The sequence below is a fragment of the Cynoglossus semilaevis genome, chromosome 14 (genome assembly GCF_000523025.1).
Source record: "Cynoglossus semilaevis isolate Cse_v1.0 chromosome 14, Cse_v1.0, whole genome shotgun sequence".
Lineage (NCBI taxonomy): Eukaryota > Metazoa > Chordata > Actinopteri > Pleuronectiformes > Cynoglossidae > Cynoglossus > Cynoglossus semilaevis.
The window spans coordinates 8,069,766-8,096,779 of NC_024320.1; the positions used below are offsets into that span (position 1 = coordinate 8,069,766).

General features: G+C 38.5%; 1 protein-coding gene across 1 annotated transcript; it reads right to left on the reverse strand.

The window, feature by feature from the left end:
- Positions 1-590: 590 nt before the first annotated feature.
- LOC103389452 (bone morphogenetic protein receptor type-2) lies at positions 591-26,793 on the reverse strand. The gene is made up of 13 exons (XM_008324864.3): positions 25,850-26,793; positions 17,159-17,344; positions 16,143-16,322; positions 12,754-12,861; positions 12,508-12,599; positions 10,022-10,252; positions 7,519-7,633; positions 6,403-6,563; positions 5,963-6,110; positions 5,446-5,582; positions 4,996-5,168; positions 3,574-4,889; positions 591-3,248 (listed from the first exon to the last, which is right to left on the reverse strand). The coding sequence occupies exons 1-13, from the start codon at positions 25,926-25,928 to the stop codon at positions 2,995-2,997; spliced, it is 3,180 nt and encodes a 1,059-aa protein (XP_008323086.1). The 5' UTR covers positions 25,929-26,793; the 3' UTR covers positions 591-2,994.
- Positions 26,794-27,014: the final 221 nt, after the last annotated feature.

A 27,014-nucleotide genomic window follows, 5' to 3' on the forward strand; every position in this document is an offset into this window, starting at 1 on the left:
TCTTACATCCATTTTTACATACAGTATATTCTACAATTGAATATTGTAATAATGCTTAATGTTAAAATTACACTTACCCATCCATCATTAGGTATTCTTTGTTTCCTGGAACAGATGGAAAAGACATGCAGACAAGACAAATGAATGATGCAGGAAATGTCACAAGTAAATCTGTCATGATTCAACTTCTGAAGCCAAGTCCACCTCCTCAACCACTAAGCCACCACAGCCCACTGTTTTGATGCAAGATAAGTAGACAGTGTTACCATCTAAAAAGACAAGCGGGTAAGCTAGAGGTAGCTGAAATGAAGATGCAAAGATTTTCAGTGACCAGGATGGACAAATCAGAATTGAGAAGATCAGAGGGACTGGTATAAGTTGAACAATGACAGAGTGGATATGTTGGACAACAGATAAACATGACGATAAGCACGATGAAAAGAAAAAAAACAACCTTGGAGTTCATTGGATGAGTTGCAGGAGGGGAAAAAAGGTTGGTTGGAGTTAGTAACTGTGAGCAGTACTTGGCCCTGAAAAAATACTTTTGAGACTCCCAGGTTTAACAGCAAAAAAAAAAAAAAAGCCCTACAATACTTTCATACATTTATTGAGATTTATTCTTCCATATTAACTTGAAAATGTTTACAGAAACTGTACCGAGCATATGCATAGCAATGGAATCAAATGCCATGTCCATTGAATGCAAAAAAAAAAATCCATAAAATGATGCAAATATCAATGTAGTACACATACATGATTACTTTTTTTTCTTATACAAATTACACTTTACAAAAACGAATGAGATCTTTTAATATGCTCTGAAGCAGCGCTAAAAATACAAGATGGGTGCAGTGACGTTTCAGCACGCCAGTGCTAGGTCCGCAAAACATTCTAATGCTCATTAATGGACTCACTGACATCAGTTACTCCAAGATTAAAAAATAAAAAGGCAAAAAGCATAAATTATATCCAGCGTGCTTTGGTGGGTACTTTATATAGACAGACTAACTTCCAGGCCTTGTAGTGTGGGTGGCTGTAGTGGTATAACGTTCACAACTTGGTTAAATCCATCTGTAGTTTGGACTGGCATGATTGTAGAACCTCTAGTCTTGTAGCCATCCATGTTTGTTTTTGTTTTGTTTTTTTGCAAGTAGAGAAATGCCACAAAAACCCTTTCCAGTACACTGGGATCAGTGTTTAGTGTTTGTACCCCCTGAAGATAGTCCACTGTAGAAAAGAAAAGCTGAGGATAGTAGTCCATTTTCTTCTCAAGATTAAAAAGGCAGGTAGGGTGGGGGTGATATAGTCTGGTAGATTGATTTCAGAATTATTGTGACACATTTATAAGTCCAACATACATTACCATATGAAAATAATAAAATGATAAAACAAGGACCCATATTGAAGCAATAAAAGAGAACATACCAAAAAGCTACATCCTATTGCACAATCCAAAATTGTTGTACAAAAAAGGATAGTCAAAGACAAAATTGGCACCACATACAACTGAACAAAAATTACTTTCAAAAAGTAGTTTATATAGTATAGGACTGTCACCTTTTCAGTTTAGATATCTGTTCAAAGTCAAGGATGGAATTAGAAATTGAAGAGTAAAAACCAAGTATTGAGAAGCTTCTCCATAAATACATTTTGGGTCACAAGTTAAAGAAAACAGCATTTTTGAAAACTGCAAAAGAACATTTGTGGGGTCAAGTGTTTTACAAATGTCAGGTGTCTTGCTTTTACCTTAATGTTTGCTGATTTTTATTGCTTGTTTGAAGAAAATTTCATATGTAGATCCTGATCATTTGTATGTTTGCTTTTATGTGCCCACTGTTTGAAAGAATGTTCCATTAAAACTACACTCATGTGGAGTGAGCCCAACTGTCCAGCCATGATACGACAGCTGAAGCCAGGTGGACATTTCCAGCTTGCCAAGTTCATGTGCAGCCAGTTTGTCATCAAGTCACCCACTGAAAATGTTTCCAAAAATATCTACTTTTGCAAAGTAAATTGTTTGTAACCTGTTCATGTGAAAATTTGTGTCATGGTTTAGACAACATAACTTCACCGTGGCCCAATTGGTAAAAGAACAGTGACTCTGGAATGTTTTGGTGTAAGTGATCAATCTTATTGGTCCTTCTGGACACTGCAGCATCCAAAGGCAACATATATGGGTTGACGTAATATATATAGGAGCTCATCATAACACTGCATTTAACTGCAATGCTGTTTTCGTAGTACAAACGGCTCTCTGTCTGTGTTCTTTTGTCCCGCTTTAAGCAAAATAAAAATAAATATCTTTGTGGTCGTTCAGGACCAAAAAGCTCTGTATTATTTTAAAATAACCTGCTCTTTTAGTTATTTCTCTGCTCTTAAAAGAAAAATGTAGATTTTTATTTATGATAGTACTTTACATTTATCTTTGTGTCAATACAATGTTATTATGAATTAGCCAGAAAAGTGACAGCCCTAATATTGTCTTTTAAGACATTTAATTATTTTAAAGAGATTACTCATTTCGAGTTGCTTGGTACACCAAAGTCTGTTGATTGTTTGTCATCGCTGTTTACGCTCCATTCCATTTTTTCTTTCTTAAGTTTTAGACCACTTCATGTTGAGGTCAGGATAAAAGAAAACACTGATTTCAAATGGTTCAAAGTGCACATAGGAAGGAAATAAAAATAAAGAAAACTGTTTAAAAACGTTACTGCTCGCGGGCCAACAGAAGGAAGCTAAAAAAAAAAACAAAAAAAAACATTAAAAAAACACTGAGAATGCTGCATAGCTGGATTCCATTTAAAGCAAAGCCATCTTCAGAAAGACACACAGAAGACACAGAGAAGCCTTATTACTGTACACCATTGGACTCAAAGGACGCTTCACACAAACATCTCATAGCTTCCTGTTGCTGATTCAGAGCTAAACAGAGAAAAACCCAACAGGCTCTGTTCATCTATTTTGTTTTTTTCGGTCTGGTCACAGGGTCAGGGTTCACACATGTGTGTCACTGGGTTCACTGGACAAACTACCTCCTCTCAAATAGACAGCTGAACTTGACTTGGGTCGGTTGTTACCGTGACCTTGCCTGTGGGCAGACCCGTTGTTGTTGACTTCAGGCCCTCGGGTGTCTGTGGAAATCACCCACGTAGTAGGTCGCCACTTCTTCAGGGAATATGGCGTTTTGACGCGCTTCTTAATTTTATCTCCTGTCCCCAGGGCCCCGTCCGCCTGCATCAAACCATCCTCTGGGAAATAGGAAGTTAAAAGATGAGTGATTCTAAAGTTTATCAATTTCAGCTACCTTATGGACTATGTCATGTTAAAACACTTTGTTGTTTTTACAATAGCAGTTGTGTTTTTGCTAGTGAAGCTAATGTCTAGACAGCATTACACTGTATCTGAGATACGTTTGAAAACACTTAAGCTGATCTTACTTTGTCTAAGTAATAATATTTTCCCAACAATATCACAGAATTAGAGAGGTGTACAACATTTTGATGCCACAAATGGTTGCAGTGTTGGGAGGAAAATGTAGTGGTGTTTAGCAGTTGAAATGAAAAAGTGTGTCACCTAGTGAAGTCAGGTCCTGTGTCGTGAAGGACAGGTCGAGCGAGTTGGGTCTCTCGGGCCTGCGGATTCTGGGCTGTCGCAGCTGAGCCTCCCTTATGACGACAGCTGGAGCTTCCTCTGTTGCACCACATCCAGACACAACACCGTCTCCGGGAGGCCCTGCTGTTTCCCTGCTTCCTCTGTCTCCACTCCCAGCCTCCTCTCCTACATCACTCTCGCCTCCACTTTCACCATCCTCCCGGCCTTGGCCAGTGTTGCTGTTGTTATTGTTAGCGTTGGGTCGGGCCGACCGCAAGGCTGCGACGCTTGAAGACGGGTCTCTCGTATCAGGCTGCTCTCGCTCTCGGCTCAGAAGTGGCTCATTTTCATCAGGGCTGGCTGTGATGACGCCGAGGCTCAGACGACTGTCGTCTGATCTCATGGCTACAGACCCATTATGGATTATGCCTGATGCTACAAAACCTGTTGGGCCGTCTGCAGACATACCAGGGCCGGCGTGTCCGTTAACAGCTCCGTTAGCACTACCGTTGGTGTGCACTTCTCGTAGAACAGGAATGTTGTTGGTGCCTGTGCCCCGGTGAACCTCTACAGCCGAGTGTGTCCCTGTTCCAGCACCAGTGTTTCTCTTTGTTCCTTCCACCTGCCGCAGGTTGGATTTCCCCGATCGTCCAAACTTGAACCTCAGTGAAGAGGACTCCTTCTTCACAGGCTTGGTGCGCAGGGACAGACTAGATGGCCTTTTGGGAAGGTTCTGCTGTTTAGGCAGGGGGAAAATGGGGGCTGGAATATTGGGAACGGGTTCTGGTGTGCCCGAGGCTTCACTTGCCATCTTAATCAGAGGATAAAGTAGGCTGGTGCTACTGGGGCTTAGTGGGTCTGGTGAACAAAACTGTTTCTGTGAGTGCTCCATCAGGTTTTCATCTGAACTCTCCTTTAAGTTTTTGTCTACCTCTTTTGGGTCCAGCTTTGTGGTTTCTAGGTCTTCCTGCGTCAGGTGGAGGCAGCCGGGGACAGTAACGGCCCCGGCAGCTCCCTCAGACTCAGAGATAATAGTAGTGGTGGTGGTGGAGGCTGAAGGGCTTGATCTCAGACCCATGCTGGTGCTGCTGCCCTCTGGGCTGGGCAGACGGGCGTTAGCCTGCTGCTGGCGCTCCTGATTGATGGAGTTCCTGTTTCTCTCTCCAGTCCCGGCTACAGCTCTACCACTCACAGAAGTAGAAGTATCCGTCTGAGTGTTCTTGGCCATACCCTCATGCTCCTCAATGTAACTGGAAGGATGGTCTGTGAAAGGGCCAGACTTTGTCGTCATGCGGTTTCTGAGGGAAAAAAAAGACAAACAAAAATAAAAAATGGATTAAATAAATCAGAACAACTAAGGTGTGGATAGAACCTGAGAATAAGTCTCACAGCTGATGTCTTTACCTCTCATTGTGCAGAGTGGTGGACATTGGGTTGAGAGTCGGACTAACAGATTTAGAGCGGTCCCAGATAAGAAGCAGCTCTGCCATTCGCTCCTCAGCACACTGCGCTGTAAGACGGGCTTCTGCATCCTGGTCCCAACAATCCTCCATGGTCTCCTTCAAAGAGCGAACAGCCTGACAAAGCAAGAAAAGGAAAAAAATATTCATAATTATTTCACCTGGTCTGGTTACAGATAACTATAACTTCTTAATAAATGTTGGCAAAACTTTGCTTTGGTGGGATTTTTTTTAGTTTTGAGAATGGTGGTAGGAATTCCACACAGGAAGGTGACTCTCAACACCATAACCATGTTGGTACATTAACATAAAGCTTTTGACGGGTGTTATCAGTACAATTTTAAATTAAAAGTTTGCTGGGACTTCTGTCCTATAAAAACACTCAAACACTAACCAAACTGTTCTCTTTCCATGCTTCTGGGAACAATGGCCGTTGCTTCTCCCTGGATACAAGCACCTGCATGTCTTCAAATGTCGGATGATTCCCAGCCTCTGTTTGAAATGCCATCTGGAACTCTGGTACAGATTCTCCTACAAAGGGGGAGGAGTATATAGATTTAATTGTGTTGCATTTTTTGTCTCTTTAAGACATTGATTTTTCCAACTGAAACAATGATAATGTCTAGGATAAACACTGGAACTGCCCACTGTAGGAACGAGTACTATGAAGCAGCAAAATGAAAAAGGGCATTTCCACAGCAGTAATCTGCTTTTTTGTCCCTGTTTAAGGTGTAGAATTATTTGGGGAGTAAAGAAAGCACAACACTCTAGGCTGAAAAACATTTTAAAAAATTGAATACAAAAGAGTCTCAGTATAGCTCAGTTAAAATACAATGATGAAGTGAAAAGTAAAGTGAAAGGCCAATAATGTCAAAGTAGTGATCATGACAGAGAATCCACAAGTCTCTCACCAGGGAAAAGGTCTGTACATCTCATGAAGGTTTCCCAGTAGACCAGGCCAAGGGCGTACATGTCCACCTGCTTTAGAGCTGACTCGCAATCCCTCAGGTTCACTGCCCCTTCCAGGACCTCAGGTGCCATGTAGCGAATAGTTCCCACCTTTTAGGAGAAATAAAATAATCTGTATTGTGTGTTTTGGTGAGATTCTGAAAGATATTCAGAAAGAACCAACACGTGTAGACTTTAGATTAGCTATCTAAAGCTAAATTTCTAATGTTGTAAGTAGGAATAGCTCGATCCACTACTCAAAATTTCAGGATCACATATCAAAAAACAACTGTTAAAATCTAAATATTAAAATTAATATTAGAAATAATTAGTTGGGACACTGATCCGGCAAGTAAAGAAAATCAAACTGAGAAATCAATGGTGCTTTGCTGCTAACACTCACCTCACTTATTGCAGCATTTTCCTCCTCACCATGACGTGCCGGCCTGTTTCCTGTCAGCTTCATGGACAGGCCGAAATCAATGATGACACAAGTGCCGTCGGCTTTCACCAGAATATTTCGACTGTTTAGGTCCCTGTGAGAAACTGCTGGCTTGTACAAGTCTGAAGGGTTGAAAACAAAAGCATGGACTATGTCACACAAAAAATATGTATTTTTCTATGTATGTAAATATGCATTTTGAGGTATTGCTGAGCCATCACATTCTTCTGCAGTGCTCACTGTTCTTAAGAACAAAGCTACAATGTCAATTTAAACTCTAATTTGATCTACATTAATGAGATTAACACATATTATATGTTGTAATAGCCCCTCCCTGTTATATGGCTGAGGTTTACTGTAAGTTGCACCAGCTGCCAGTAAAATAGTGGGACAATGGATAATGCCTCAGAGATTCTCTGCTCAAAGCACTTTCAAAATCCACCTACATTTTTTTCTAGAAACTTTCAGCTTCTTTTTATTATTTTTTTCCTTTAGGTGTTCACTCACCATTAGTGTTTTTCAAAGATACGGCCCTTTTGAAGGTCATTTTTAAGTAAGCCTTTGAATATCTTGGGCTAATGACTAAGCTTATGTTGATTTAATATTCTTTGCAAAATGTAGGTCATTCGAATCATATGTAGATATTTTGGGTCAATGTCTGTTCTACTATGTATGAACTGGCCTTTGTTGTTTAACTTTGTATTTTCTGTTCTAATTTTTAGTGTGACTTTATTGTATCTAGATGAATTGTTTTCATGGAAAATCAATTCAGTTTTATTAGAGTAAAGGTTTTATCTTTCTGTAAATTGTACTGGTTTTGTAACTTTTATCCATCATTTTCTGATTTAAGCACTATTGGTTTGTGTAAATGTTTTGGTCACATACATATTTATCCAGGGTGGATTTGACTTTTTTGGGGCCTGTATCAACATCAGGGCATAATTTCCCAGTTCCTATTGTCTGTCAAGCAGACCCATGTGAAGCTGCAGTGGCAGTTGAAGTAAATTTTCTACTATTCTGGGCCTCACTATCTAATGTAGTTGTGCTGAAAACATTATGTGTAACAACCCAACTCACCTCCTTTAAAAAGCTCTGTGTGCAGGTAGGCCAAGCCACGAGTGACAGAATGAGCTAGCCGGCAGCTGCTGACCCAATCGTTGGTCTGTCTGCTCAGGTAGCTATTCAGAGAGCCCTGGGAAGGACACAAGGAAAGGAAGGGTAGAGGAAACTCAATGAATTAGATAAATAGCTAAAAATCCTTACATTCAATGTGAAAAATGTTGAAGTTTAAGACATCCTTAATGATATGATACTGATTGGTTTTGCTTTACAACCCACCTAACTGTATTATGATAATGAAAGCAGTGGTTTTGTATTTTTTGCTATTTGTAGGTAGGTATTTTAGATAAGAGTGTTATTAGAGAGTTTTAGTGTTGTATTTGTAGCTTTCCGTTTCTTTCTATTCATGTGCACATCTTAGAGCCAAATTTTACCTATTTTAGTTTCAATCTCAAAGTCTTCCTTATTATTTTGGGCATTATTGAAATGTCATCATTCAGAACTATTTTAATAATTACATAATTAATGTATTATTTGAAGCATTCATATTTAATGATGCTGTGACTTATATGAGATAGACACACAGTCACAGCCAATAGAGCAATGGTGCAAGATCATCTCTTTAGCCGTTTCAGTTTTTGGCATGTATTAACTAATATTCAGTTTTTTGTTTTGGCCAAATATTTTTAATTTGGTGAATTCCTAATCCACTATATTGACATTTAGTTGCTTTTTGACTTATATTAAGCAAAATATAAAAACAAATATGGACACTTTGATGAAAAAGCAGTAAAAAGAACCACAACATGTATTTACAGTATAAAAATAATAAATAATAATCATAATGTAAAATATAAAATAATAAATAAAGGAAAACATACATTTGTATATTGGTTGATGATTAGCAGGGAAATCACTTCTGTTGTAGTAGTGTTGCTCACTTAAATATGCCTGGAAATGCTGCTGGCTAATTTTATTCCCATCAGAGATAGCAATCAAAAAGAATTCCAAAAATGTACGTCAAGGAAACTGAGGAAAAGAAAAGCTCCCCGAACAGCCAAATATTCAAAGAGGATTCTTCTCACTGCAGTAACTTAGTCAGGCGCTGAGTCACCACAGGGAAACAGGGAGGTGGCCTCAGGATGACAACCCGAGAAGAATTTCAGTAAGCAGCCAAGTGCACTTACATTGTTAGATAGCTAAATAGCAGGACGGGCGAGTGTCAAACGAGTGCACAAATGCATACAGGACATTAGGCTTATTTTGAGTGATGGTTTTACTAAAAGCTCCTAAAAATTACTATTACTAGTAAAAACACAGCTACGAGACCAGTGTTAAACCAAAATTCTGAAAAGATAGAAAAATTGGCCTAAAGATAATTCAAGTGTTAGTATTAATTATTTTATTTTTTTAAAGAAAGGAGCCTTATGAAAACAAGACACCCCACTGAAAATCTTTTTGTACTATTCTGATATAATCCAGCAATGTCTGAGCTTTTAGAATCACAGAACAGCTAGACTTAGCTGCTACTATGCAGGTCTAATGTAATTACAATAGATCAGCGTAGTTTAAATAAATTATGTTGTCATTTACCTATATGTACTCGTCGTCTCAGTCTTGTGACCTGGCTTCCTCTCTGTTCCTATGACAACTGGCATTAGAGTAATGATTGTAATCTATAATGGGCTCCTTTTAGAGGCCTGCCAGGATAATCATGAAGCCAAGTATTAGAGGGCAAATATATTTAGTTCTGGAGAGCAGTCATTTGCAGTGTTGTCACTGCCCATGTTTGCTTTCTCTGCACTCAGCTGCCTCAGGGTTTTTATAGTCAGGAGTCGTTAATATTTCTCCCCACTGACATTAAGCCAGTTACCCTGGGCAACTTTTCTGCTAATCATAGTAAATTTTCTGCAATTAAAAAAAAAATATATATAATTATCTTTCACCCAAATTCTGGCTGATAGAAGACCTTTAAGAAAAAAAAAAAGTAACACCTGACTGTATTTCTGCATTCATTAGCTATAAACCTAAAATGCAGTCACAGTTTTTAAGCATTTTGTCCAAAATTCTAGGTTGTAATCAACCAAAGAATGTCTTGGTCACCTAAGGCCCACACTTCCCACTACAATGATTGATGGGAGTGGGTGCAGTGCTTGGTAGCCTTGTCCACCTAATTATAATTAAACATAAAGGGTAGTAGTCTATTTGCTTTATATTAAATCCATGTTGACCTAATTGTGTTGCACTGAAATTAATTACACACCCAAGTGTGCCAGCAGTGTTTTGCGTCACATGCATCTGTATTATAGCCCATGATTTCCGAAAATAAGTAAATACGTCAACAGTGATATGTGAGTTCTGAGATGGAGCCTTTTTGCATTGCGGAAAATGATAATAGCAAAAACTAGTTTCTAACTCATTGACACCTGATACACAGTAGCCTGCCAACAGGTATTTATCCAGTGCAGGATAAATAAAATTCAACCATAACCTTACATAAGGTCTATTTTTCATTACTCACATGTGGATAGTGGTCCATAACCAGCAAGTACTCTGTGCGTCCTTCTGGTCCTGTGCGTTCATCAGCAGCTACAAAACGGACAATGTTGTCATGCTCCAGGAGCGGCAGCCTGTAGATGGAGCATTCGTTCAGGAAGTTTTGTCTATTGGCTGCGGTGAAGACCTTGACCGCAACAGGCCGTTCATCCAGCGAACCACAATACACTGTGCCGTATCTTCCACGTCCAATCAGCTAAAAATGGAATGCAAGAAAGAAAAACATTTATCACATGTGGCTTACTCTTTGCTGTCAGTTGAGGGTCATGTCTTTTCATATAGCTGCCGATAGGAGCTGAAAATTTTGAGTCACTCTCAGAATCCTTTTGTACTATAGAACATGATTTCAGTGTGTAAGGAAGTTTCCTTTACTTAATGAGAACTTTATAAGATTTCAATTTTTACTGGTCTCAATCCAGGTTAACACTACAGGTCAAAATTGCAAAAAAAAAATGTTAAAAAAATGAGTTGGAGTTCCTTGGGTTCTTCTTTTTTATGAATAAAAGAAAACACAAAATTGCCATGAGTTAGGCTTCACGCCACTTCCCTTACCCCACTGCAAAGAGCTTTAAGTGAAGCTTGTGGGAGAGAGAAATTGCACCTCCATAATTTGGCAATACTGTGGATTCAAGCAGGAAGACGATTTACAGGCTCAGGTACAGTGCAGGACTTGCAGAGTGTTGTAGCAACATCTAGAGGTAACACTACCAACCTTGATCACCACCTGTCGCACCGCCATAAAGAACTGCACAAGGAATTCGAGGCCAGTCAATCTAGAGCGCAAACGCTGAGTAGTATAAAGTAATGCGACCATCAGAGATCAGAGAGATTATCTTTAAATAAAGAAGGTAAATGAATATGATTGGATTTTTTTTGAATGAACTAAATAAGTTCCTGCCAGCAACTACCTCTGGTCTATTACGTAATAAGGTTCGACAACAATGTGGGTCAAATTTCAACTTATGACTCACAGGTGGATAAGCCAATTGACGCCAAGCTGCAAGCAGGACTGGTGTACTGATTGTACATAGCATCCTCCTCATATGCAATGTATGCTGTTTGTCTAGTTTCCTCTGAATAAGAAAGTTATACAAACAAGATTTTCAGGGATCTGCTCACCCTTGCCTCCTTTGACACCATCCATCTTCATCCCTTTTCTGAAGTATCTTTTTCTTCTGTGTGCCATACTATCTCAAGAATCCATAACTGTCCCTCTTATATTGTAATTTCTATTTTTGTGCAAAATGCAAATCTCAGCATCTCCAACTATGATATCTCTAACTCTGCCTCCTGCCTTTTTGCCAGACCCACAGTCTCCGAAGCATAAGTCACAGCAGGTCTTATTGCTGCCTTATAATTTTGTCAGCCATGACAAAATGTGCTGCCATGCTCTTATCTACACTTTTATACAGCATTTTTGTTCTACCGGTCAGGAATGATAACCTAGCTGAACTGTAAGGTCATGCAGTCGTGTTTTTTTTTTATTATTATTCTATGCCACAACTGCCTGTGTCCGTTGGCTGTGGCTTCATTTCAGTCTGTAGCTGCATCTGTTTCTTTGTCTGCCTGTACTGAATATCAGCCAGCTCCCTTTGACTTCCTACCACAATGTATGCTACATCCGTATCGAGTTTTGAGGATCTTGTATCTGGGAAAGCGCATTCCTATTTTTGTGTGTCCGGATGCGTCACTTAACACGTCCCGCTACGATCAGGTGGTGGAAGTCACATTGAAAATGGCGAATGTAACTGTAAACTCTAGTGTATTTTGGGTCGTCTTTTTGACCCGTGGGACTGAGGTTTCTTTATTCTCATTTTCCTAATGACATTCTACACTCCCTGTGTGTAAAATGGCAGGGGCCAGTGTGAAAAAGGGACCTGCTTAAATTAATTATACATACATTATCTGCACTTGTGCACTGTCATCAATAAGAGCTAAGACAAATCATAATCATGATTTTAGCTGCCGTCATCATTAAGCTGTACTTGTATATTGCTGAACTTTTAGGTATTTTCTTTAAGTTTGTGTTTACAAATTTAATCAATAAAAGGTTCACTTTCACATCACCATCAATAATCAGCATGCCATCCTTCGAAGTGACCCAACTTGTTGCAGGAATTGATTAGTGTGTTGATGCCATGACAACACCTAAACTTGTTGAGTTATAATTCTTATGCAATCCAGTGTTTGCTTCTGATGCTAAAAATACTGTCTTTTGTATTGGTTGACATATCCTCTTTGGTCACGAATGTAGTAAATATTGTTTGTGGCCTGACTTATCTATTTCCATTTTACCACAGTCATGTTTTAATCTTGGACCGAGTGAATTTAAAAGAGAATCCTACCACTAGACTAATTGTGCTGTGGGTTGATTAAGCAATTTAATCAAACATGAAAGGAAGAGAACTGAACATCAAACTTAGAACTAAAATAATTCAAACCAAGACTCACCTCCAGCAGTTTGAGATTGTCTAGGTCCAAAGAACTTTCTGAAGCAGCAGCCTCCATCATATTCAGATTGTGAAGGCCCTGTGTACCGTCTCCTGTTAACAAACCAAAAGAACAAACTATGCTGATGCATTTCAAGTAGTGACAAGTACTGATCCTACTTTTAGAATAGAAAATCGGAAAGGAAAAACATCCTTGAATAATATTCAATGTCTCGCTTATTTTCAGAGTGGCACCATGGCAACTCACCATGCATCATGCGATAACCAAAAAAGGCTGCTACAGCAACCACAGCCATCACAGAGACTGTTGCCAGGGCAATAATTAACATCTCTCCATTGCGTAGGGTGCGAGGATCTGGAAAAAAATGGGACATATTTTTAAAAGAAAATACACAGAACACATCAAATAGAGACCTCTTATTCCACCTTATAACAGTGTAAAAAATATAACCCTAACGCTAATCCAATTGGCTCTAATGGGACCAGAAAGATCTTAATTGACACTGGTGAGCTTAAGCTACAAGGGATAATAAAGAGCATCTGCATTTATTTCTCATTAACTCTATTCGCATGATATTTTTGCAACTATTAAAGGAAGTTCTAAAACAAAAATAAGTTATATATGCCACAATAAACTTAAAATAAAATAGATTGAAGCAATCTGGAGGTAAAGGCCAAATATCTGCTTGAAGTTAGCCAGTCTCAAAAAGAATAAATGCACAAACAAGGATTCACAAATGTATTTGGAATATTTACAAATACATTTACAAATGTATGCATGTGGAGATATTTGTTTTTAACACCAACATTTATATGAACTGAACCATATATATATTACAAGTTTAGCTTTAGTTTATATACAGGAAGTCTCTTAGCCGATTTCCTCTGTTAATGCCTCCGTATATTGTTACTTTTTTAGTAACAATAATAATAAAGTAATTGCTTGACAGCAAAGCCCAGCACTTAAGTGTTGTGGGTTCATTGGATGTCTGTGTTTGCAGATAAAGAGAGAGGCTGGGAACTCTAAGCTGTAAGCAATGCAGGAAGACTGGAGAAGTAGTTTTGTTGGACATCAATGACAACAGAAGAAAGAATAATGAAAAAATAATATGGGTAAAATAAATAGTTGGTCAGATGAATCTATCTGCAGTGATGAAGAAGGCGTTTAGCCTGGGTGGCTGCAGATGGACCGATGTGGTGCATCTGATGAATGAAACTGCATTAGCTATAAGGTCTATACCAGAAAGAAAGAGAACAGGAGACACCATACACATACAGTTGATTATCTCTCATATACTGCTATTCTATACTGTGCAAAGTCACAGTGCAGCAACCTGCACGCGCTAGTGTGCATTGGATACATAAGCCAACATACTATTACTGTTGCTGGGAGCTTTATCAATAATTGATGGCTCAGAGAGCCTTAGGGTGGCTTTGACCGACATTGTATAATAAACATGCACCAATGTGCACAGATAGATGTTAGAGGGGTTGATGAGGATTGCCCTCAAATACTAAGGCCATGCAGTTTACAATCAACAGATGGGTTGGACAGGAAATTGTAAGATAAACACTTGATGCACTTGATGACGATAAAATATTTGACACTGTCCACCGTACAGGACAAAACACAAGTCAAATTATATTTTTAACTAAGAGCATTTCCCAAAAAAATACAACAATAGACAATTTGCATAATAACATCTGTTGTGCTTCCCACCACCTTAGTTTCTGCTGTTACTACTTTAGCAAAGCAAATTATAGGGGCCAGATGAGAAGGTTACAGATCTTGTCACAGGTGAGGAGAGTTGAAATAGAATATGGAAAAAAGTGAGCAGGTGAATAAATAATAACATGTCACCTGACAGAAGGGCTTTCAAACAGCAGTGGCTAGTAGTACTGAAGCCATTTAAACACTTCCAACTGACTGTTTGGCTTCACCTTTGCAGATTTATTCTGTGATCCATCATTTTCACCATCTTCAACATGAAAGCACTGAAAGTCTGAACAAACACCCCAGTGGTTCCCAGTACTCAAAGGTAATGAAATGAAAAGCATTTATAAGTGGAATTATTATGATCGCATTCATGGTATTTCATTCCTTCTGTTTACAGCGTCACAAATTTGCCCAGACATGTTAGGCTTCAGCAGTCTAGCAAAAACAAAACAAAGACCTTTGGGATAAAAAAAAAAGAATCTTGCTGATTGTTAAAAAAACTGTTGTCCTATCACAATATGGATTTCTCCACCTGACTTACTTTGTCTGTCTTATCTTCTGCCTTATTCAATGGATCAGTCACAGACACGCCCGCAGACAGGAAGATAGAGTAGACGCCTAGTAATCCGTGGAATGCAGATGGACGACATGAACAGCACAGTGTTTGTGTTTATGTGTAGGCAGGACAGATGAGGAGCTGCCGCCACTGCTTCTAAGCTCCCTCACCCTCTACACACGACTACTACCACCACCACACACTGCTGTCATTCATAGCTCTACCTTAGTGAATCAAACAATTAACAATGCACTTGTTTCCTGTGTTTGACACTTCATTTGGAGGTCGAGACAAGAATACATGGCACATGGATCGTCAAATTTTTAAACAACTGCCATCATTGCCTTTTGTTTAAAGTAATCCACACAAGCAAAATCTTTCAACTCGACTCAAATCCAATGAATCTATTCACTTCAAAGAGGTCGTAGACTGCAATGAATGATCAACACAAAGCTTACTCACTTTATAAGTCTTTAAATGTGAAAATGTATGAAAAAAAAATGCATTTGCAGCATTAAAGACTCTTATGTGACAGTTTAATAGTAATAAATCTGGAAACTAGCCTGTTGTAATAAATATTTAAAAAACACGGACTGTTGTAGATTGGAACCACTATTATTTAGTTCATATACCATTTTTTTAATCAACTATTCTTCTCTAGGGGTTTAACAAAACAATCACCTCAAAAAGCTTGCAACAAAGTGTGCATGATACATGAGAGACAGTATTGTGTAGTGTGTAAAGGAAAACCAGTAACAAAACTACATTTATCTTTTTAACTTTACTGAAGAATGTGCTGAAAAAAGGCTCCTAAAAGTTTTGCCTCAATAGACTGAAGTGAAGTGATACATAATTTATATCACATATTTGCTGTGACTATTTCTACGGAAACAGTTATTCTGCTATGCAATTTATCCCAATTTCAAGTTTGACCTCGAATGATCACAAAAACACGTATTGAATCCTAGGTTGGAACCACGTATCTCTAATTGTGCCTCCAGTGCTAGCCATGTGTTGATTGCAAAATGTCCACCATGTAGTGACAAAAAGTGACTAAATAATTTATTATTAATATTTTGCCACATTACTCTGCAAATACATCCTTTTCCTGCCTTGCTTTCCAAATAACTAAACTCATGGGTGTATTTTGATGGTTGTTTTTAAAAAGGCAGCACAAGTTAAGTTCCCTGCTGTGGAGCTGAATCTCTTTAACCAGCTATTTAAACCTTCCTTCCAATTCACTGTGTAATCATAAAAAAATCCAACTTAAGGACATATTGGTATCAGTGGGTACTCAAATGAAAATGATTCTACTTGTATTGGTGTGTGAAAAGGGGTATCAGAATAACCCTGGTTTCCTTACATATGGGTTGTGCAGTTGTGGGGCTGGGTATGGGAAAGTCCTCTGTGAAGTTGACGTTGCACATATCACTTCCACAGCAGCAGAAGTGGTACGTGCCATTTTGCATCTGTGGAGGGAGGTTTGTCACCACACAGCGATCATCGTGGCAGCCCTGGTTGTCTCCCGGGTGAGTCCAACACCCTGACAAAGAGAGAGAGAAAGAAATAGAGAATCGATGTGATTATGTTCATTCTGCAGAGATGAGATTTTGTAGAGAACCTGTGTCCATTCATTGAGCTCCTTGGAATCATTTGTCTGCCTAATTATTTTTTCAACGGATGCATTTGCTTAATGTGATATTTACATGATGGCATCAGACACACACACCCAAATTTTGTTTACTGTTTACAATAAGGCATTGAGGCAGAAGCAATCTGAAGTAGGCCTTCTGACAGTTGACTTCTGTTGAATCTGAATTGTCAAGTTGATTTTTTTTTACGTCAGCCTATCTGACAGTAAATGTGTCAGTACAAGTGAAGTAATTTATGATATCATCACAGTGGCAGATAACAAGCTTTTGCTAATTGATATATCACAGCAATCAGTTGGCTGTATTGGCTTGGTGAGATATTGTATCTATGGTCACTTCCTCTTGGCTTTGTAACAGTGCCATTCGCCATATGTATGATTAGGCACTTAAAAATCAATTGAAAATGAACTTTTTTGTAAACATATAAATAGAAAAAAAAAACCTAGGTAAATATAACAGAAACAAATAAAGGAATAGCTTTATTAATTTGATTTACATTTAAAATAAACAGGTAATAAACTTTTTTGTAAAGAAATCTGTGCAAACAGGTAATCAAAATCAAATGTAAAACATGACAGTTGTAACTGAGACTAAATGTTATATTAACTAAATGAAATTCATGAAAATAAAACTTTTTGTACACACAAATATTTTAGGAAGTGCAAATTCTGTCAAATTTGCACTTCCTATGATTGTAGAAGTGTTGACGCCTGATATCATATCGCACCTTGTTTGACTAGTCTGACTTCGCCTGGAGGACTTTTCTCCCACAAGCCAAAACAGCGACTGCCCTTGGCACAGCGGATGGTGGTGTTCTCAGAAGAAACACGGCCTTCAACACTTGCTACTCGCTCAACCTCCCATTGCTGCTGCTGGTCTGTGAAGGCACACTCCCTTTCTTCTCCTTGTGCAGCTGTCAAGAAAAAGACAGAGAAAAAACAACTGAGGCAAATCAAATCACTTTAATTACAGTTCAAAGTCAACAAAAGGAAATTAAGTAAGTAAAAAAGTTAAAATACCAAGAAAGACACACAATTTTAAGAGCAATACAAAAAAACTGAAAAAGAAGAACAACAAAATAAGTGGGACAAAATAGTTGAACATAATATAAGCTACCTAATACTAAAATTAAAGTCTGTGTGTGGTTTCCTGTATATATGTTCTATCTACATTTTTGGCCATTTCAGATAAGGTAAACACAACGTGCCTGTTTGCTTCCCCTTATAACGGGCAACTCCCTTTGCTCCATCCGGAATAAGAAAGAGGGATGGGGGGCGGGGAGGGGAGGAGTTGACGGTGGAGAAGCTGTAAAAGGGGAAGGAGGTGAAACTAACTTGTGTGGGCAGAGAGGTGACTTGATGAAGCAGTGACTCTGTCAGCTGGGTAGAGCATCTATGTTCTTCCACTTCTGCTCCCACGTACAGATAAAGTGTTAACCTTGCTACTGGGAAACTTGACTGTCCTCAACCTGTGGGACTCCCCTTTATCTGCACCGCTGACTTCTGTCTACAAGGTCGTAGACATGCAAAAACTTTTAGTGTTAAGTGTCAATTTAGAAATGGATGCAATGTATGTCTTATTGGAAAAAATAAATCATCTTTAAAAGCCTTATATTAGTCTATGGCAATTCTGACACTTGTCTCTATACAGCTAATATAGCATTTCAGAATTTAAATACTCTGTTTATACCAGGAACCAAGATTTTTAACTCTCCAAGCTGTATCCTTCCATCCTTCCCATTCCTTTTAATATGATCATGAGACCATAACATATAGAAGGCCTGTAAGGACAACACATTTTGCTGGACAATATATTGTCCAAAAAATCTGATACCCAATCTGATACCCATTAGGGTGGTGGTCCCTTGTCATGTTCTTCACTCAGAAACTGCAGCGTCAAGCATGAAGACTCAAGGATAATCTTCTAATCAGTCTTCCCTTGGAATTCCAGAAATTCTGAGACGCAGCAGGCAATGGTTAGATGTTGCCAAGGAGGAACTCCAGGGGCAAATGATAAATGAACAATAGAAAGAAACGCACGGCCTGTGACAGGTGTTGTCACAGGCCGTGCGTTTCTTTCAAGACTGTGTGAGTTGAAACACAAAGAGCAGACAAAGTATCTAATTTCTCTGTATACAACATGAACTATTCATATTTTTACTGCAATTTATATTTAAATTGTTTGTGTAATTAAATATTTTTTTATTATAAATACAACAATACAATATAAGGACCTGTTGTACTCCTTATATAAAGAATATAGCTTTGTTCTCCACCTTTTCACTTTTAGGGAAGTACCAAGAATCATGAGGGTAAACCCCCACTCCTTTGCACCCCCAGCAGACTTCACCAGTTCACTGACTGAAATAACATTATGACACTGACTGTTTACGGCACTCTGATGGCATGACAAACCTTTATGAGACAAATGGATACACCAACATCTTACAAAGGATCAACTGTAACTTTACTTCATAAAAACTGAGGGAGAGAAAACCCCAGTTTTGATTCATTTGCAGTCTGAACTACAGCTGTTGTCATTGGTTTGTCTGTTACTCTCCTTGGCTGTGGTTGGTTCCCTGACTAAACTGTTTCTTGTTGTAATGCTGGTCTCTGTGTTTATCTCTGTCCCTGCCTGGGCACTGTAGTGTTCACTGTGCGATCTTCCACTGCAGTATTGGATTATGGGTTAGAGAATGCAGGCAAGGCCAGTGGAGAGGCATAGAAGAGGGAAGGAGGGAGGAAGAGGGTAGTCATAGCAAAAGGCTTTGGAGTATTATTTGTTTTAAACTAAATCACTGAACGATGTCAGGGATCGTTGCGTGTTTACCCATGGCCCAGTTATTTGTAACTCTCCCCACATTGGTCTTTAATGCACCCTCCCACCACTTCAAACTTCCTCCTTCCCTTAGCCTCTTTGCCAACAAAAACAAAAGCATCCTAATCTCTGTCTCCCCTCCCTTCTGCTTAGGCCCACAGGGGCTGTAAAAGAATTGAAATAATGGGGCGGTGGGCTGGCCCTCCTGACCAGGGCTAAATCGTGCTGGATGAGCACATGCACACTGGATGTCCTTTCCAGCCAGTGCACACACTGACTTCTCTGACATGATGTATTATGCTTTCAAATTGCAATGCATGGTTCGGTAGCACTGTCCTCTTGCATTTCAGACTCACTTGTAAGTTTAAAGAGCATCAATTCAATGTAATCCCACTATACATCTCTGGTACCTCCACATGTGAAAACACAAAAAGTGTGAAGAGGCTGTGAATGGCAGTGTAATGTTTGTTTGGTGATTTGAAGACTGGCTGAATTTAAACGGTACATAAGGTGGCCAGTGGACTTAAATCTTTCTCATCTATTGTCCTAGAACTTATCAAACAATGCCTAAATAACATCTCCTATATGTCTGTGTCGAGTGTAATCATGGTAATATTGGTCATGTAATTATTTTTGACCAATCTGGAAATGATGTTCTGTGAGCCTAATACCTTTGTTGTTGTTGGCACTGATTCAGTGACTATAATCTGTCATAGCATTGTATTTATACATTGAGTACTAGAGATTATATTTAAGACCTTAATGGTTTTTATAGCAATGGCTGTCCACTAGTAAAAATCCAGTAAAAATATGCAAATTAGTTATTGTGTGATAGTTTACAACTACAAGTTTGTCACATGCCCTACTTGCCAAACAAAAAAAAAATTATATGATGGTCTACTGGCAAAGTCAGTCAAAGTCTCTTAATGAGCAGAGTCAAGCACCCACTTGCCATGTGGTTTAAAATGTGGGATCTTGGTTGAGCACCTGGGGTTTAATAAATAGTAAAGACTGAAAATGGAGGCAATTTCTTCCTTGACTTGTCAGGGGCTGCCAAAATCCCTTACTGCTTCGGCAGCAATCACCTGAGGGCAATTTGTTGCTGGTATCTGTGTTAGAATTAGATGTAGATCCAGATAATAGTTTCTATGATAGAAAGACAACAGTATATATAAAAGACATTGACATGAGCATTTCCAACTCTGGAATTGATCCCATCTCTGGTTGTAATACTATACTCTTTCTACTGATCTTCATCTTATGTGAACTCTCTTTCTCTTCCTTTAAAGTGTCCAAATTTTGGACCAGTAAATGAAATAGTACCTAAGGTATGGCTGTAGCTTTTAACAGTGCTACTCATTTCACTCAAGCTACCCTACATACAATTCATTAAAAAAAACCCCACACCATGTTAAAGCTGTAGCTAGGCCTTGGACGACAACAAATTTCCTGGATGATATACTGTCCCAGAAATTATTAATTACAAAATTATTTTGAGACCACTATTGTAATGATAATATAGCATACAGTATATCTTATGCAAGCACACCTTTTCAGATGCAAGAAATTGCATTTCTCATGAGTATTTGTTCTTTACAATTTTTAAATTTTCTATGGAACCTGAAAGCCCCTTATTGTGGACAAGCCCCCCACCCCCGGTAACATAATAAATATATTTTAAGTGCAGGGTTGTGCAGCTTTTGTGATGTAGCGCATTTGTTAAATTCAGACAAAGGCTCTGCATCTTGAGGTGCAATTTTTTTTCTAACTGTGTCAGCTGGTTTTGTTTTATGTGGTGCTGCAAAGTTTGTTGTGTTGCCTTTTTCTTTTGCTACACAAATCTGGCATAGTGGCTGTGTTGCTGCATTGTGTGTGTGTGTGTGTGTGTGTGTGTGTGTGTGTGTTCTAGCAGCCCTGCCCCAAAAAGAGTAGACAACTGACAAGAGGGTTCACTCAGCTCTTTCCACTATGGCAGAAATGTGCCCGGGTGCTGAGACAGATGCACAGAGTGAACCCTCTTGTCATCCAGCAGGTCTGGAGGCAAGGGACAAATTAGACAAACACGCATGGACATGGAGGCCAGCAAAATGATTGACTTCATGGTCATTTATTGTGTGATCAATGGATATATTGATTATCGCCCTAAGGGTAGCTACAATCCATCTTTAGGTTCAACGGCTGTTTTGAAATGTATAATTCAACTTACATCTGATGTTTGTGTATGTTGTGTATATGATTGTTTTATTAGGAAATAAACACTTTAACTATTGACATTATGGAAATTCATGCTTGCTCTATAAATGCTGCATTTATTTTTATAGAATGCACCAACTTCGAGAGGCAATTCATATCGTTACACTTCATCAGAACTGCAGGTGCAATCAGTGACCTTTTTGAACGCTTAAATCTACCAAGACACATTACAAAACAAATGGAGTCAAATATTTGCAGCACACAACAGACATATTGTCTCTGACTGTCAAGGAGAAGACTGATTGTGTTAATCACAGGCTATCACTTAGAGCAACATTCTCAAGGATTCACCTATTGTTTTCTAAAACAGCCCCTAATTCCAAAATAACGCCTATGCAGAAGGTCGATTAAACACTTTCCTTTTGAATCTGTCTTTGCTTTTACCTGAAGTTACAGCTCAACCTAAGCTTTAGAAGCAAAATAAACTGATTTTTTTTCATGTAATGAAGAATGCAACACTCACTGTATTAGAGACAAAATGGCTACTCACGTTTGTGGACTGGGATGACTTTACACATCTCCATCCTACCTTATGCTGTACTGTTACTCATTGATTGCTTAAAGAAATTAAGTGAAAAACTGCACCAGTTTTGGGAAGTCAGACTATCAGGAAATACAGTCTAGGGTGGAGACTGTAGTTACCATTTACATGGTCAGACAATTAAATTACGGAGATTTTTTGCATATGTAAGAACTGCTGAACAATGAGCACTTTCCTTCAACAGGAAATCACACTAGAACCTAGAGGCAGAGCTGTGAGCTATACTTTTCTGACTTTTATTATTTAATATCATATAACAAACAGTAAAGCTTGTGTTTAATAGTTGAGATTTTAAGCAGCTAATGGAGTGTTCACAGCTGTGCCAAAAAGAGTTTAGTAACTTTTTATCCACCTGATAATTTTCTCACTCAAATACCACTGATTTAAGCAACATCCACTGAGGGCCTTTAGTTATCTTTGAATGCAGATAGAAATGACCTTCTGCAATATTTTTCCAGATATACCAATGTACTGTAAAGTCTGTAAATGGATAATGAATATATAATAATGCTGGCAATAATACGTTGAGGCCACATCTTGCACTCCTTGCCCTGTTTTCATCCATGTTTCACTTTTGTTTACAGTATCGCTGATGTTATTTGCCTGTGAACATTGCTTTACCATAATTAAATGCTCCAGGAGAAATCAAAATAAATGTATGGATTCCTCCAATTTTTTGCTGAATGCATCTCTGTTGGTGTGTGTTCTGCAGTGTTCTGAGAAACAGTGGACAACTATAGTCTTATTTATTTAGATAGCAGCATGGAGTAAGAGGTTTCACCCTTGTATTGTCACAGTTCCTGTGTCATTTAAGTGTAACGTATGCCTAATGTAATTTGCAAAGTAGAGGATTTTGTTCTATACTTGATGTGAGACATAAGAGCTGTGCAGTTAATTAAAAAAAGAAGAAAGAAAAATGTTTTTGCCACATGGCATTGCGCAATTATATTCATATTATACGCCATTTATGTATATTATATTTTAGTATGTTTATATATATATAGGTTTTTTTTTGTTTTGGTTAATTCTCCAAGATTATATTTTATGTTATTTTTGATATAGTGTAATGGTAATGATTTTTATCGCAATTTTAATTTGACCAAAATAATGGTGATTATGATTTTCCAGAATCAAGCAGTCTGTATCACTGACTACTTATTGAGCAAATGTGTAAACTGCCCATCAAACACCGGAGTAAATTCAAATATGTATTTGCTGAAATATCACCAATTTTATAGTTTGGATTCCTATATCACAACTCAGCTAAGTCATGTTATTTTCTCAGGATATTTATGCCCAACTTCCAACAAAAGCAATAATATTAGGGTTTTTGTTAGAGATGAAGCCCTTTGCTTTTCTGTATCTTTGTTTGTATGATGCGAGAGCCATGCATTAATAAAAGCATCAACCAATTTTCCATCCATCCATTTTCATCCGCTTATCCGTTACCGGGTCGCAAGGGCAGCAGCACCCCCCCCCCCCAAATGACAGAGACTAAACCAATTTTAAATCAATCCATTTTTTTTTACAATTTCTATTTAATTAATCTAAAAGTAGGAAATAATTATATTAAAGCAGAAAGAGACAGGATCTGTATATTAACTTAACATTGAAGAGTGTCATCACACACTTTGATCCTATCATGTGGGCTTACCACCCAGTATGGGAACCATTGACAATGCTTAAATCAAAGTAGCAGAGTATTGTGAAAACAAAAAATAAGTTGGCACAGCAAATCACAGCAGTCAAGGACAAGTTAGACCGTATAAAGTCTAACTTGTCCTTGACTGTGATTGACACCAATCAATCATACGTCTACAGTCAAGCAACCCTTCACACTTGCTGAGTGTGCAGTCCTGTATATTATTGGACAATGGGAGGAAACAGGAGTTTCACACAGTAAGAACAAGCAGAATCCCACAAGAGACAGGCAAGATACCTGTCCACACATCTACCAATCAATCAATCTAAAAAACAAAACAACAAAAATAAAAAATCAAACTAATGCAGAGGTCACAAATTTGTATTGGTTTTTAACCAATTCACGATGCACCTTCACACCCTTACTAATCACAACAGAAGAAAAATAGTTACATCTAAAGACAGAGAGACTTCAGAGAGTCAGGGTGTTTTGAGTGGAACAGATGACAAATATCTGTATTGTGTGTGCACAATAATTTGTTTTTAAAGTGGCACTGTCATGAGGTTTTCATGCTCAGATAAACTAACAAAATACATTTGTTAGTGTGATATTAAGATCAACTAAAACATGAGATTATGAAGAAGATGTCTGTTTTCTAAACATTGTTTTCCAAACAGAGAAGCAAAGCCAGAACCCGGGAAAAATACCCATATGGTGTTCCCACACATTCCACATTACCCCCGCATACAGTGCTCCTCCTCATTTCTGTGCAGGCCTGTAACTGTTTTATCTAACTCAAGGTCTTGCGGAGGCCTGGTTTCTGCCCTAAAGTCTTAAGCAGGGGGCACAACATGGCAGGCAAACACTGCGGCATGTTTGCCAGTGGTTGTCCAGACCTTAGTACACAGCAATTACGAGGAGTCAATGGATGCAATTACATCTTCTTCTCAATAGGCAATACCTGTGAAGGTTTGCTTAGGACAATGAAATGAGCCCAGCATAAATAAGTCAGGTATATGAGATGACATGGCAAAAGAAGATATACGCTGGGTGAGAGAAAAAAGAAACTGAACAAGAATACAAAAGGATGATTGATACCCAGCATGATAGCTGTTATTGTGTGCTGTAGCACCGAATGTAATGGTAAATGTACAAAACAAAGCCTGTAATACTATCACAAAATACATACGGATAATGGAGATTACAGTTGTAACAACACTCAAAAAAACATGCGGCTATTCAATAGTTTCGATTTTTATTCAATTTGTTTAGGCTAACTTTTGCCTTGGCCAGTTCTTTACCAAATGATCGACATTCTATCTGATTTAAACTATTTTCTTAGCTACGCATTAGCCATTTGTTGCTAAAACTTAACCCGTAGCTTGACAGGACATGTAGAGATTTCAGTTGTTATCTTTTAGGTATTCTGCCTACAATTTCTTTAGCCCTTACTGCTGGGCTAAAAGCAAAAACATACTAAATGACAATTCCCTAAAGAATCCATTGCCCTGCAAGCCAATTTTTGATTTTATATCACAGAACATGAACATTTTGTACTTTTGATAAAAGCAAAAACATACTAAATGACAATTTAGTCATAATAATAATGTCCCAACTTTAGTGAAAATAAATGCATTACAGCTGATGTTCATACAACTGAGCATCATGTGAGACATGCAACATTAATGCCTGCAAGCAACAAGGAATAACTGGTAATTTGTTTATTTTCTTCTTGCTAATATCAAAATGTACAAAACTGACAATTGGTGCTTTTAAAGAAGGCATAAGATAAGTCATAGAGACAAACAAAATTACTTGACAAAAATGACAACAAAAAAACCCAGAAACATTTGAATTATTAATTTCAGTCTGTATTTGCTTGTAATTTGGGTTGCATAATATTACTGTTGAAATTTATAAATGTAAACACGAGTCTACATGAGTCATTCTTATTTTGTGAATGCAACTGAGATGCACAACTGTTTCTGTATTTAATGGCCAAAACAAATTATCATCAGGTCATATAATTTGATCTGGAAACAATCCATTTTATATTTTTAATGCACCAAAAGGAGAGCTCTGTTTGACCAAACGGGAAATGCACATTCGAAAAGAACTCATTACGAGATCATGATCAAGGTTTTTCGTAATGTGTTTTTACTTACCTGCCACAGAGGTGAGGAGAACAGCCATGCAGTAACCAAATTTGGCTAGTGATTTCATAGTGATTCGGCCCATAGCCATGGCACTGAACAGTAACTTGGCTCTTGAAGTTGGAGGTCCTCCAGGTCTTGGTTTATTTGTAATGATGTTTTTCTATTTTTCAGCCACCGTCTTTATTTTCCACATCCACTGTTTGTCGCTCTCGTCAGCTCACAAACTTGGACTGCTCTCTTCTGTGTGCAACAACGCATTGATAATTGATGGAGAAGTATCAAAGGCGCCGTTGTTGTGATTGCTGGTTAAAAGCGATTTCAAAATTAACCTAGACAGTGAAGTACAATTCAGTTATCCTCACTATTCGGACAAAGCAAGTGGCTAACTTGTTTTTCGCATCTGCCATTTGCAGCAAACAGTCTGCCAACAACGTCCATATCCCTGTGCTAACATGCTAACTAGCGGTTCCGACCGTCTGGCACAGCAAAAACTTAAGAAAACAGCGGTAATTTTTCGAAAATCAAAACGAAGCAATCACTTTGTTTACTCGGACGTCATCCTAAACCGTACGCGTAAAAATGCACCCACACTTTGAAAACAGCAGACAAAAATACCACAACTAATTATCACCGTGCCAGAAGCTACCAGCTAACATTAGCAATATATGCTAACTGTAAGTTTTTCGGGTCTCGTCATAATTCACGACCTCGCTGATGGAGGAGGAAAATGTTGGAAGATGGAGCCCGATAATGTTATGTTGTGTCAGTCGGCTGGCCAGAGGAGGAGGAAGACGTGACGACTTATCGGCAGCGTCTGAGGCATTGAATGTTCCCGAGCCCCGCTGGGCAGACGCTAGACGAGCAGACAGACAGGGCGGCTGGTAACGCCTCGTTTGCAGGCTTGTCTGGACCACTCGTCTCCGGTATCAGGTTGCTGTTGGTTTAGTAGGGGGGTGGGGCGATGGAGGACAGTCCTTCAGACAGAGTTGCCACAGCGCCACCATGCAATATATTTTGGAGTCGACAGGCCAAGACAATTTATTAAATGAAAGACTCATCAGAGTCCTAACAACTGAGAAAGCGATGTGAGGTTAATCATTGTTTTTGTTGTTGTTGTTGTTGTTGTTGCTTTTTTACCACATAGGATACTGCACGGCATCGATAGGATGCTGTT

Bases quoted from the DNA above. Each gene is read 5' to 3' on its own strand.
- LOC103389452 (XM_008324864.3), bottom strand. From the start codon at position 25,928: ATGGCTATGGGCCGAATCACTATGAAATCACTAGCCAAATTTGGTTAC. The intron at 7,634-10,021 runs GTGAGTAATGAA...TGTCCTTCCCAG, and splicing joins TTATGGACCACTATCCACAT to GGCTCTCTGAATAGCTACCT. The intron at 5,169-5,445 runs GTTAGTGTTTGA...TTGCTTTGTCAG, and splicing joins CATGGAAAGAGAACAGTTTG to GCTGTTCGCTCTTTGAAGGA.